At 49.8% G+C, this 11,375-nt stretch overlaps 2 protein-coding genes across 3 annotated transcripts in view; one reads left to right on the top strand and one right to left on the bottom strand.

The window, feature by feature from the left end:
• The window catches only part of Dnajc16 (DnaJ heat shock protein family (Hsp40) member C16), a 29,704-nt gene extending 25,078 nt beyond the window's left edge, over positions 1–4,626 (top strand). The window contains exons 12-15 of one of the 2 annotated variants that reach the window (XM_021160548.1): positions 131–211; positions 291–389; positions 1,920–2,090; positions 2,727–4,626. In XM_021160548.1, coding sequence (XP_021016207.1) covers positions 131–211; positions 291–389; positions 1,920–2,090; positions 2,727–3,102 — 727 coding nt within the window. In that variant the 3' untranslated portion in view covers positions 3,103–4,626. The remainder of the gene's footprint in view (positions 1–130; positions 212–290; positions 390–1,919; positions 2,091–2,726) is intronic. The other variant, XM_021160549.1, reaches the window with a different exon arrangement.
• Positions 4,627–7,395: 2,769 nt separating this feature from the next.
• Agmat (agmatinase) overlaps positions 7,396–11,375 on the bottom strand; it is a 14,556-nt gene continuing 10,576 nt past the window's right edge. The window contains exons 5-7 of the mRNA XM_029476452.1: positions 8,884–8,899; positions 8,239–8,401; positions 7,396–7,664 (exon numbers count right to left, since the gene is read on the bottom strand). Coding sequence (XP_029332312.1) covers positions 7,591–7,664; positions 8,239–8,401; positions 8,884–8,899 — 253 coding nt within the window. The 3' untranslated portion in view covers positions 7,396–7,590. The remainder of the gene's footprint in view (positions 7,665–8,238; positions 8,402–8,883; positions 8,900–11,375) is intronic.

Genomic DNA, 11,375 nt, shown 5'->3' with positions numbered 1-11,375 from the left:
GGCTCACAGCTGAAAGCCAGATCCCAGCAGATGTGGGCTCACAGCTGAAAGCCAGATCCCAGCAGATGTGGGCTCACAGCTGAAAGCCAGATCCCTGAGGTTGTGGGCTCACAGCTGCCTTTGCTTCCAGGCGGGAGATGATGCCCCTGCTGTCCCTCATCTTCTCGGCCCTCTTCATCCTCTTCGGCACGGTCATGGTCCAGGCTTTCAGGTACCCAGGGGCCAGCCCACCAGGCCATGTTTGCCCTTCTTGTTCAGAAAGGAAAGTAACTTCTGTTTCCATGCTTTAGTGACTCAAATGAGGAGCGAGAGTCGCACCCTGCAGACAAAGAGGAAGTCCCCGAGAAGACTGGGAAGACTGAACCGAGCTTCACCAAAGAGAGCAGCAGGTTCTTCCCACACAGCACACCCTGCCCTCAGCCTCGTAGAGCGTTACAGAGATGGGTAGAGAGGCCTCCTTGCCTGCCTCTAAAACCTGGCTGTTGGTTTTGGGGAGGGAGTTGCAATGCCAGGGATGGAGCCCAGGGCCTCACATGTGCTGCTTACTGAGCCCCCATGCTAAAATAACCTGAAGTGGACAACTATGGGTAGCAGTGTAAGGCCACATGTACTGTTCTGAAACAGCCAGTCACGGTGGCACACGCCTTTAATCCCAGTACTTAGGAGGCAGAGGCAGGCGGATACCTGCGAGTTTTATATAGAGTGCCAGGCCAACCAGAACTACGTATTGAGACTCATCCCAGAAAAGAGCAAACAGTTGTGTGCGTCATCGGGGAGTCACAGTCACAGCAAGTGCACGTGTACCCCCAGTCTGTGAAGTCACCTTCAGGCTGAGGTGTGTGAAGACGTGAATGTGCCTTGACCCTCCTCAACATGTCTCACTTGCACGTTTGCACACATTATAACATGGGAGGGGAATCCAGACATCCCAAGCACTTCTAGTCTCAGGCATTCTGAGTTCTTTGTATTTGTTATTTTTTAGTTGTCCCTGTGTGTCTGTGTGTAGGTTTATACTCTGAGAGGCCAGAAATACTAGATCCCCCTAGAGCTGGAGTTCCAGGCTGGTGTGACCTTCTGGACCTCTACAAGTTCAGTACATGGGCTGGAGGGATGGCTCAGGGGTTAAGAGCACTGACTGCTCTTCCAGAGGCCCTGAGTTCAATTCCCAGCAACCACACGGTGGCTCACAACCATCTGTAATGGGATCTGACGCCCTCTTCTGGTGTGTCTGAAGACAACTACAGTGTACTCACATATATATAAAATAAATAAATAAAATCTTTAAAAAAGAAGACGTTCAGAACACACTCTCCATTCCCAGGCATCTAGAATAAGGGAAAAGCCACTGCTGACTGGGGTACACTAAGACCGTCTACACATGGAGATACAGGACCAATAATAATAATCTGAGTGCCATGTGATTTGCAGGCTCAGCTCAGCTCAGGCATGAAAGCAGGAAGAGAAAGAAACAAGAGAGGTGATACGTGAGCCAGAAGCTGGGTAGCGTGTCCCCGTGACTCATTACTGCAAGAGACCTGTCCGAGTTAAAAACAGACTAAGCATGTATGGCCTCTGTGGCTCTCATCTGTAGTCACCTTTGCACTGGACTGAAAGCTGCATAAGAAGGGTTACTGTGGGCCAGGGCCACCCTGCAGCCCCGCGAGTCCTAGTCAGTTCTCGGCTTCACTGGTTTTGTGTTTGTTTTGGAGACCTAAGGAGGACTTTGCATATTTATGTATTCCCCTAGCCCAGGCTATCCTCAGACTCCCCACATAGTTGAGGCTTGCCTTAAGCTTCCCGTCCTCCTGCCTCTACCCCCTAGATGCTAGGGTTGCAGGCATGCCCTGCCACAGTGGCTTCCACTGCTTTCCACCCCCTGCATCCTGAAAATGTCTAAAGTTTTCCATATTTTTCCACAGCAAGATTCCTAAGAAAGGCTTTGTGGAGGTGACTGAACTCACAGATGTGACGTACACCAGCAATTTGGTACGCCTCAGGCCTGGTCACATGAATGTGGTCCTGATCCTGTCCAATTCCACTAAGACAAGCCTGCTGCAGAAGTTTGCTTTGGAAGTCTACACATTCACCGGGTAAGCAGGTGGGGTGTGTGTGTGTATGTGTGTGTGTGAGCTCGAGAAGGGGCAGGAAGAGAGAAAGCAGGGGGTGTGTATCTAAGGAAGAAGAGAGAAGACTCTCCACTTGGAATAAGCGACTGCAAGGCCATTGCACACTTCCCACTGGATGAGCAGAGCTCTGTGTCCTTCCTGGGCCACATTTCTGCCATCCTTGGGGCCTTCTCTTGATGTTAGTTTCTCTGTGTAGCCCTGGCTGTCTGGAACTCATGATGTACACCAGGCTGGCCTCAGACTCAGAGTTCCGCCTACCTCTACCTCGTGACTACTATGATTAAAGTCACGTGCCAGCACACCTGCTTTGATCTTGTACTTTCTATAATAGACCTGGATGCTCTCAAAGTTGGAACAGTCCTCCTACCTCTACCTTCCAAGTGCCAGAATTACAGGCTTTCTACCACTCTCCCTTGACTCTCATGTCCATGCACCCCACCCCACCCCCAGGTCCACATAAATCCATTCATAAGCCCAGGCTGCAGCCAGCACAAGGCTCTCTGGCTGTTCAGCCTTGTCTAGGGTGCTGGCACTCTTCTCCTCAGTGGCCTGCAGCGGAACTCCTGGAACCTTCTGAACCCTCGTCTGCTCTTCCCACAGGAGCAGCAGCCTCCACTTCTCCTTCCTGACACTGGACAAACACCGGGAGTGGCTAGAGTATTTGCTAGAGTTTGCTCAGGATGCGGCCCCGATCCCAAACCAGTATGACAAGCACTTTATGGAACGAGACTACACTGGCTACGTGCTGGCCCTAAACGGCCACAAGAAGTATTTCTGCCTTTTCAAGCCACTAAAGACAGTGGATGAGGAGACCGTGGCCTCCTGTGACCCTGACTCCTCCCGAGGGAAGCCTTCCTGTGGCCTTGGCCCCAAGCCCCTCAAAGGCAAGCTGAGCAAGTTGTCGTTGTGGATGGAGCGCCTGCTGGAAGGCTCCTTGCAGAGGTTCTACATCCCGTCGTGGCCTGAGCTGGACTGAGCAAGGCCTCCAGAGGATAGCGTGCCCCAGGAACAGGGATTTTAAGAGAGTCTCCATTGTAGATTTCTCTTCTAGAGCCATGGCTAGAAGACCTTTGCTTTGTCACCTAGGAGTAAAGTACTGCAGGTTTGACCACTAGATGAACTTCTTCCTTCCCCTTCGGGTTTTCTCCCCCTGGATGAATGCCGCAATACTTCAGTAGACTGCCCAGCCCCTCCTCTGCTGTCCCTATAACGTGCTCACACCCCTGTCCTTACACTGCAGAAACCCAGGGCTTGCCCCTGAGCCGTGCCTGGACCAACCTCAGGATCTTCATGAGCCTGTCTCATGGGGTGGGTCACTCACCTCTCCCCCAGCCCCTGCAGCAGGCTCCTGCTGGCCCCTGCTTAGCCTCTGCCAAGCTGTGTGCTCTCAACATGGGAAGCCCACCAAAGCTTCTAGGTCCTCCGTCTTAAGAAGAGACCTAGTTTGCAGCAGTTTCCTATGTGGTTGCGCTTCCAGGGGCAAGCAGTGAGAAGTGTATTTTGGGGGTATCCCCCACAACAGTGGGCCAAGCATGGTTTTGAGAAGAAAGGGGGAGCAGGGGTGAAGGTGCAGCATTCACATTTGGTCTCCCCACCGAGAGGGAGGGGGAGCACTGGAGGTGCAGAGCCCTGTGACCCTGCGTGCACTTCCCTGTCCCGTCCCCTGCCCTCACCGCACTCTGTCAGCACCAGCACAGCCAGGGCGTCTGCCTTGCCAGCACTGGAGTGGCTGAGCTGCTGACCTGTCCCTAGAGGCCCTTTTGCCTCTGGGTTTTAGAGTTTGATAACTAGGAGCCATATCCTGTGATCTTGTTCTCTGAACATAGATAAGCTGCTATAGAGCCAGTAGATTTAAGATGGCAGCACTTAGTCCTACCCACCAAGAGCTAGGTGCAGGAGCCCTTCCTGCCTCGCTCTCCAGTAAAACGCCAGGCGTGTCTTCATACCAAGGAACCTGACCTCTCTGACAATTGCATTTTGAACATTGTTGTCCCCAAAGAGCTGAATCTTCAGGTCGTCTCTTGAGACTGTGAGCGGAGACTTGTCCGGACTCCTGTCAGTAGGCAGCTAGCTAGCTTCTTCCTTCTGGCATCCCTGCTTCACTGTTTCCTCCTTCCCTTATTGCTGCTTCCTGCTGCCAGATCAGACCCATCAGCTCCAGTTCGCCTGGCTCACGCACCCTGAGCTCAGGGCTGGATCATGCTCGCCCGCTCAAGGACATACCCTTGTTTTTAGAGCCAACCCATGAGGGGAGTTTGGACAACTGTCACACATGATGTGTTCTACTGTCAAGCAAATGCCCTTTTGTAAAATGAAGGGCACAAATCAGGGACCGGACATTCACTCAGTGAGTATTCTCCAGTTGTAATTGCTTTGAACCAAGCACCTCGGATCCTGACTACTTTAAACACTGAGCTCCAGTGGTAAGTGAGGAATTATTTGAACCCAGGAACTCTGTAGTTTTCAAAGAGTCTTTAGCTTTATTAAAAAGTCAAGAAAACACTGCCAGGCTTCATTCTTCCATCTGCCCCTCTAGCAGTACATGCCGACTCTCCATGCTTCTCATGTGCCTGGCCCAGCTAGAAAGGGTGAAGGTAGCCTTGGCTCCTGGAGGCTGAGGATAAGCTGGGGTAGAACACTTGCCTGGCAAGTGCAAAGCCTGGGGTCCACCCCCAGTGTCTCACACACAGATGGGTTTTTTTTTTTTCTTTCTTCCTCTATTTTTATGGCTGGGTTCCTCTTATGGGTTTGTTTTAACTCATTGATTGATTTTTGTCTTTACGTTTCTGGAACCGGTCAAATCCCTTGACATGTAATTTCTGAAACCAAAAACTCCCCAGATGTTTGTTCTCTTCTCAAAACTGTACCAAGAAGATAAAATGTCTTTCCATTCAGGGGGGTAGAGAGGCGTGGGGACGGGATTGGCATAATCCCTGCAGACCTGATGGAGACGGGTATCTACCAAGGACATCATGCAACTTTGATTTGCTTGCTTGCTTGCTTGCTTTAAAACAAGAGTCTGACTATGTAGCCCAGGCTGGCCTCCAACTCAAGGCCCTCCTGCCTCAGCCTCCCAAGTACCCGGATTCCAGGCGTGCACCACAAGTCTACCTTTGACAGATACAAGCCTTTCTTCCTGAATGTTGTTTCTATGAATTGTTTATTTTTGTGTCAAATATGAGCTATATTTATGCTCAGCCAAATGCCAAGGTTTCTCATCCTAATGAATGTAGTCTCACAGGACCCAATTTCGGCTCAGATACTGCTGTGTGAGAAGTGGGTATCTGTTCAAGGCAGCCTGTGAGTCATGTTCAGTCAGTCTGTGGGATGCCCTCTCCCTGCTGCTGGGGTCATCTGCGGTTGGCCTAACCCAAGTTAATAGACTGCCTGAGACATTGGAGGAGGCCACTCTCCCTGTCCCCTGCCAACACCCAAAACAGTTTGCTTGGCGTTTTCAGAAGGGTCAGTCTCCTCATTTGCAGCCACCATTGATGTGTTTGCTGAAAAAATAGATCTGAGCCATCTGCTTTGCTTCAGCTAGGGACTAGAAGATAGACCCAGCCTCTCTGGTTTTGTTTGGTTTGGTTTGGTTTGGTTTGATTTGGTTTGGTTTGGCTTTTCAAAGTAGAAGTCCATCTGGGGCTCAAGCTTAGCGGTAAAGCACTTGCCTAGGGAGTATGTGATCCTCTTGATTTGATCCCCAGTGATGAGGGGGGTGGGGTGGGGCAGAATTAGGTACAATCCCTTAAATGTTGATGCAAAGAGCCATATGTGGTGGCACATGTCTGTAATCCCAGCAATCGGGAAGCAGAGGCAGGAAAATCCGGACTTGGGGGGGTCATCCTTAGCATGAGCAGGTGAGACCAGCTTGGGCTATAAGACCGAGTCTCAAAAGCAAATGATCCAAGGCTGGGGCAGGGCGTGAAAGTGCTTGTGTAGTGCTTGGGGAGGCTCTGTGGTCTTTAGTCCTAGCACCGTAACTAAGGAAACAGGTAAAGAAGAGGATGCGGATGAAATGTTGGCCCGTGTCCACGTGCCCTTGAAAACAACAGCGGGCCGGAATCTGCTGCCATTGTTAGAAAGGATAGCTGTACCTGGAGGCAGATCTGAGAGGAAGGTGGCTATTTTGCACTTTTGATACTACTAAGAACAAATAATTTATTTGACAAATTGTGTCTTTTATGTTTTATGTTTTCCTTTTCAGTTTTGTTTGGTTTGGTTTTGTATTGTGAACAGGCACTAAAGCTAATGTTATTTTGTTTTAAGAATATTACGGACTGGAAACAAATAAACTATTTTAATGTGTGATGGCTCTGGGGTGCCTCTGGAATTGCAAGGTGATTCATGGCTACATTATTAGAGTTGTATGACACTCAATAGTGCTTTCCGTCAGAGCAGGCACGGGAGATGGCAGGCATAGAGGGACTGTTGACCTGAGGGCAGATAATGCAAACCCGAGCGAGGTGTACAGAGAGAGTTAGGAGTTCTCTGAGAGCAAGCTGGCAGCATCTGGTTTAGTTTTTACCCCTAGTCTTGTTTGAGGTGAAGGGAATTAAGTAATGGGTCTTACTCTCTCAACCAGGTTAGCCTCAGACACACACGGACTCCCCTGCCTCGGTACTCCACTGTAGAGACAGATGCTGTGGAGACGGAATGCCTGTGCTGCGCTACTTCTCGGGCCTTTCCCGTTGACTTGTCTCCTTCTCCTGTGTCCTCCACCTTCTATGCAAGGGAACAAAGTTAAAGCAGTATAGACTGGCCAGGTGACGGGTTCTGGTTTCCTGAGCCTGGCATTCTTGCTATATAACCCTAGTTAGGCTCAAATTTGTAACCGTCCTCCTGCCTCAGCCCCCCAAGTGTTGTGCCAAGGTGCACCACCAGACCGGGGGCTGCTGTATTTCTCCGGTCAACATTTCTCCTTAGGAATGTGAACTTTAGCCAGATGTGGTGATGCACGCCTTTAATCCCAGCACTCAGAGGCAGAAGCAGGTGGATCTCTTGAGTTTGAGGCCAGCCTGGTCTACAGAGTAAGTTCCAGGACAGCCAGGGCTACACAGGGGAACTCTTGTCTCGCAGAATGAGCTTGGGTGGAAAGATGATGGCTAACAGTTAAGAGCACTTACTATTACAGAGGATGCGGATCCAGCTCCCAGCATGCAGTGGTGGCTCACTGCTGTCTTACCTCTCCGGCTCGTGAGGATTAATCCTACACCCCCTTCTGTCCTCCACAGGCACACGTGTGGTACACATGAATCTACTCAGGCACACATAAAAATTAAATAAATGCTTTAATGTTAGGAGGGAAGGAAGGAGACACGAGCTGTTTGGGTTAGTGTCCCAGTTGTCCTTGTTTGCAGCCAGTGGTGACATTTCACAGAAAGCTTTCTTTGGTCCTTGCACTGCTGGCTCACAAGTCCTTGAGGCTTTGTCATGACACAGTCTGTTTTGTCTTCAGGAACACGACTCAGACAGTTGTCACTTTGGGGAGAGCACACAGCATCTCAAACAGTAGGTTAGCTGCTAGGAGGGCTGTGTTGCCTAGGAGGGAGAGAAAAGCTATGAAGCTGGCACATGCCTCCCCGAAGCCACTCTCCAAGGACTCTAGCCTTCCCAGAGCCCTGGCTTCTGCACTTGGGGTGCCACCTGCCTGAGAACATGCCTTCAGTCCCTACCAAGCATCTTTTGGAGACTGTAGGAGAATCCTGAGGGACCTTTGATACTAATGGCTGCTCAGGGCCCACCCTTGGCCTAACTGGAAGCTTTTTTCTTTCTTCCAGTTAGAATTATAGGGGTGACATCTCCTTTGCCCAGGTGTCAGCTAAAGCAACCCCCTACTTCCCAGCAAAGCATGCTTTGCAAATTCACTTCTCAATGAAACATCAGAGGCAATGCCACTGAGCCTCCCTGTCACTAACCAGCAACAGCTGGTTCCTCCCAGGGGTTTTGTTCCTTGCATTAGCTCGTGCCTGTTGGGTTTGTGGGAACAGGCTTCTTTCTTTGCTGCTGGATCTTCCCCACGGGTTCCCCGAAGTGAACATGGAGGCCTACCTCATTAGATGGATCTAATGTAAGCTAACAGCTACCCCATGGATTTTTCTTCCTCCTCACTCACCAGAGAGATCATACGGCGGGGAGACTTCCACGAGATCGCAGCCCACCACATTCAGGCCTTGGCAGCCCCGGATGATCTCCAGAGCCTGTCCAAGGTAAATGTGGCAGTCATTTCCAGTGAAAATAGAGGCCCAGATACCCATCCTTGACCTAGGCGGTGCTGGCTACAGCCTCGATGCTGCTCTAGGTACACAATTCACAGCACACAGCGCCTCTCTACTAGGGGCTCTGGGGTGTGATAGTGGAGTCAAACCAGGGAATGCCTTATGTCAAGCTCCTTGAGACAGACTGGCCGTGGTGGCGCACGCCTTTAATCCCAGCACTCGGGAGGCAGAGGCAGGCGGATTTCTGAGTTCGAGACCAGCCTGGTCTACAAAGTGAGTTCCAGGGCAGCCAGGGCTATATAGAGAAACCCTGTCTCCAAAAACCAAAATTAAGTAAATAAATAAATAAAAGATCCTTGAGACAGGCAATTTCCAGGAAACAGCCTGGGTGAGGGAAGGCTTCCTGAAGTACGAACGAGAAAAGAACATTGTGAGCAAAAACACAGGCTAAGGCACAGAAACAAGATAGGCACAGGGACATGGATACGACTGACTCAAGGTGTGGCTGGGGTGGGGTTTAGGAACAGGTACACAGGCCTTACCAAAGAAGTTTCCATCCTGCACATGAAAAGCAGAGGGCTGCCGGGCAGTGGTGGTGCATGTCTTTAATCCCAGCACTTGGGAGGCAGAGGCAGGCGGATTTCTGAGTTCAAGGCCATCCTGGTCTGCAAAGTGAGTTCCAGGACAGCCAGGGCTACACAGAGAAACCCTGTCTGGAAAAACCAAAAAAAAAAAAAAAAAAAAAGAAAAGAAAAGAAAAGAAAAAGAAAAAGAAAAGCAGAGGGCTGAGGGTCACTCCAGAAATGCTCTGGATTGGACGGAATGGCTGAGCCGCCTCTTTTCTTAGAAGATGCAAGTAATTTCCTTATACCTTGGACAACCTGCCACTCAGACCCAGCCTCCAAGGACACGGTAATTAGGGCAATGGGGAAAGACCCTGCCTGCTCTTGTGGATCTCAGCACAGCTCATGAGGCTTGGCTCCAAAATGCTCTAGCCACCTAGGTAGGTAGTTTCCACGCCTGTACTTTACAAACGTAACCATAAAAGCTTGGTGTGTTGTGTTTTGGTTTGGGGCTGGGAATATTGCATAGAACTTTGTTATACTTTGTTATAACCAGGTTATACTCTCAGCCCCACGGTTCAGTGTTCTTATGAGGGGACACTACAGAGTGTTCTCCATGAACTGACTACAGATGAAGTAGAGGCAGAAAGAATGACAGAGAGCTGGGCGTGGTGGCATATGCCTTTAATCCCAGCACTCAGGAGGCAAAGGCAGATAGATCTCTGAGTTCGAGGCCACTCTGGTCTATAGAGCAAGTTCCAGGACAGCTGGGACTCCACAGACAAACCCTGTCTCAAAGAAGGAAGGGGGAGGAAGAAGAAGGAAGGGAAGGGGAGGGGAGGGGAGGGGAGGGGAGGAAAAAGGAAAGGGAAGGGAAGGAAAAAGGAAAGGGAAGGGAAGGAAAAAGGAAAGGGAAGGGAAGGAAAAAGGAAAGGGAAGGAAAAAGGAAAGGAGAGGAAAAAGGAAAGGAGAGGAAAAAGGAAAGGAAAGGAAAGGAAAGGAAAGGAAAGGAAAAAGGAAAGGGTTCTCAGGGCTCTCGGGTAGAGCACTTACTTAGTATTTGTGAGGCCTGGGTTTAATCCCTAGCTACAAAACTAGAAATCAGATAGCCACAGACAAACAGCTCAAAGCAATGCCTCATTTCTACAGTCAGCCCTGAGGACATAATCGTGACAACCTTATTACATCGTGAAATGACATTATAGTCTACAAATTTCATGCTCACGAACCACACAGTCCAGTTTTGGTTTTTTTTTTTTTTTAGTATCTTAATGTTTCAAGTAAGTTTACAGTTTTGTGTTGGGTGGTATCCACAGCTATCCTTAGCCAAAGAAAAAAGTATCCTGAGCCCTGAAGAGTATAGGGCTCAGGCAATTGTAGTGTGAAGAACCCACCTTTGGCAGGGTGGTAGTGGCATACACCTTTGATTTCAGCACTTGAGAGGCAGAGGCAGGCAGATCTCTGAGTTTGAGGCTAGCCTAGTGTACAGGAGTTCCAGGACAGCCAAGACTGTCTCAAAAAAAACCCCACTAGTTAAGAGTGTTTGTTGTAAGCTGGGCGTGGTGGCGCACAACTTTAATCCCAGCACTCGGGAGGCAGAAGCAGGTGGATTTCTGAGTTCAAGGCCAGCCTGGTCTTCAAAGTGAGTTCCAGGACAGCCAGAGCTACACAGAGAAACCCTGTCTGGAAAAAAAAAAAAAGAAAGAAAAAAAAAGTGCTTGTTGCAAACTGGCGAGATGGCTCAGTGGTTAAGAGCACTGACTGCTCTTCCGGAGGTCCTGAGTTCAATCCCAGCAATCACATGGTGGCTCACAACCATCTTTAATGGAATCTGAAGCCCTCTTCTGGTGTGTCTGAAGAGAGCAATGCTGTACTCATATACATTAAATAAATAAATCTTTAAAAAAAAAAAAAGATTACTTGTTGCAGCTGGGTGGTGACACGCACCTTTAATCCCAGCACTTGGAAGGCAGAGGCAGGTGGACTTCTGCATTTGAGGCCAGCCTGGTCTACAGAGTGAGTTCCAGGACAGCCAGGGCTACACAGAGAAACCCTGTCTCGAAAAAAAGCAAAACAAAAAACAAACAAACAAAAAAGAGTGCTTGTTGCTTTTGCAGAGAACCCAAGATTGGTTCACAGCACCCACATTAGGAGGCCACCTGTAAATCCACCTCCAGAGGGGTCTGGCCTTTGTGAGAACTTGTACACACAGGTTCTCTCTCTTTCTCTGTCTCTCTCTGTCTCTGTCTCTCTGTCTCTGTCTCTCTCAAACACGCACACAGGAGAGGGGAGGTGCGGGAGAGACATGGAGTGGAGGACACAAAAGAATCCTCCCCCCACCCCCTTTGAGCCGGGGGTTGGTGACACGCACCTTTAATCCCAGCACTTGGGAGGCAGAGGCAGGTGGATTTCTGAGTTTGAGGCCAGCCTCAAACTCAGCGTGAGTCCCAGGAAAGCCAGGGCTACACAGA

Source organism: Mus caroli, chromosome 4 (assembly GCF_900094665.2).
Source record: "Mus caroli chromosome 4, CAROLI_EIJ_v1.1, whole genome shotgun sequence".
Classification (NCBI taxonomy): Eukaryota; Metazoa; Chordata; class Mammalia; order Rodentia; family Muridae; genus Mus; species Mus caroli.
The sequence above is the reverse complement of the archived record's forward strand: the minus strand, read 5'-3'. Positions and strand labels throughout refer to the sequence as shown.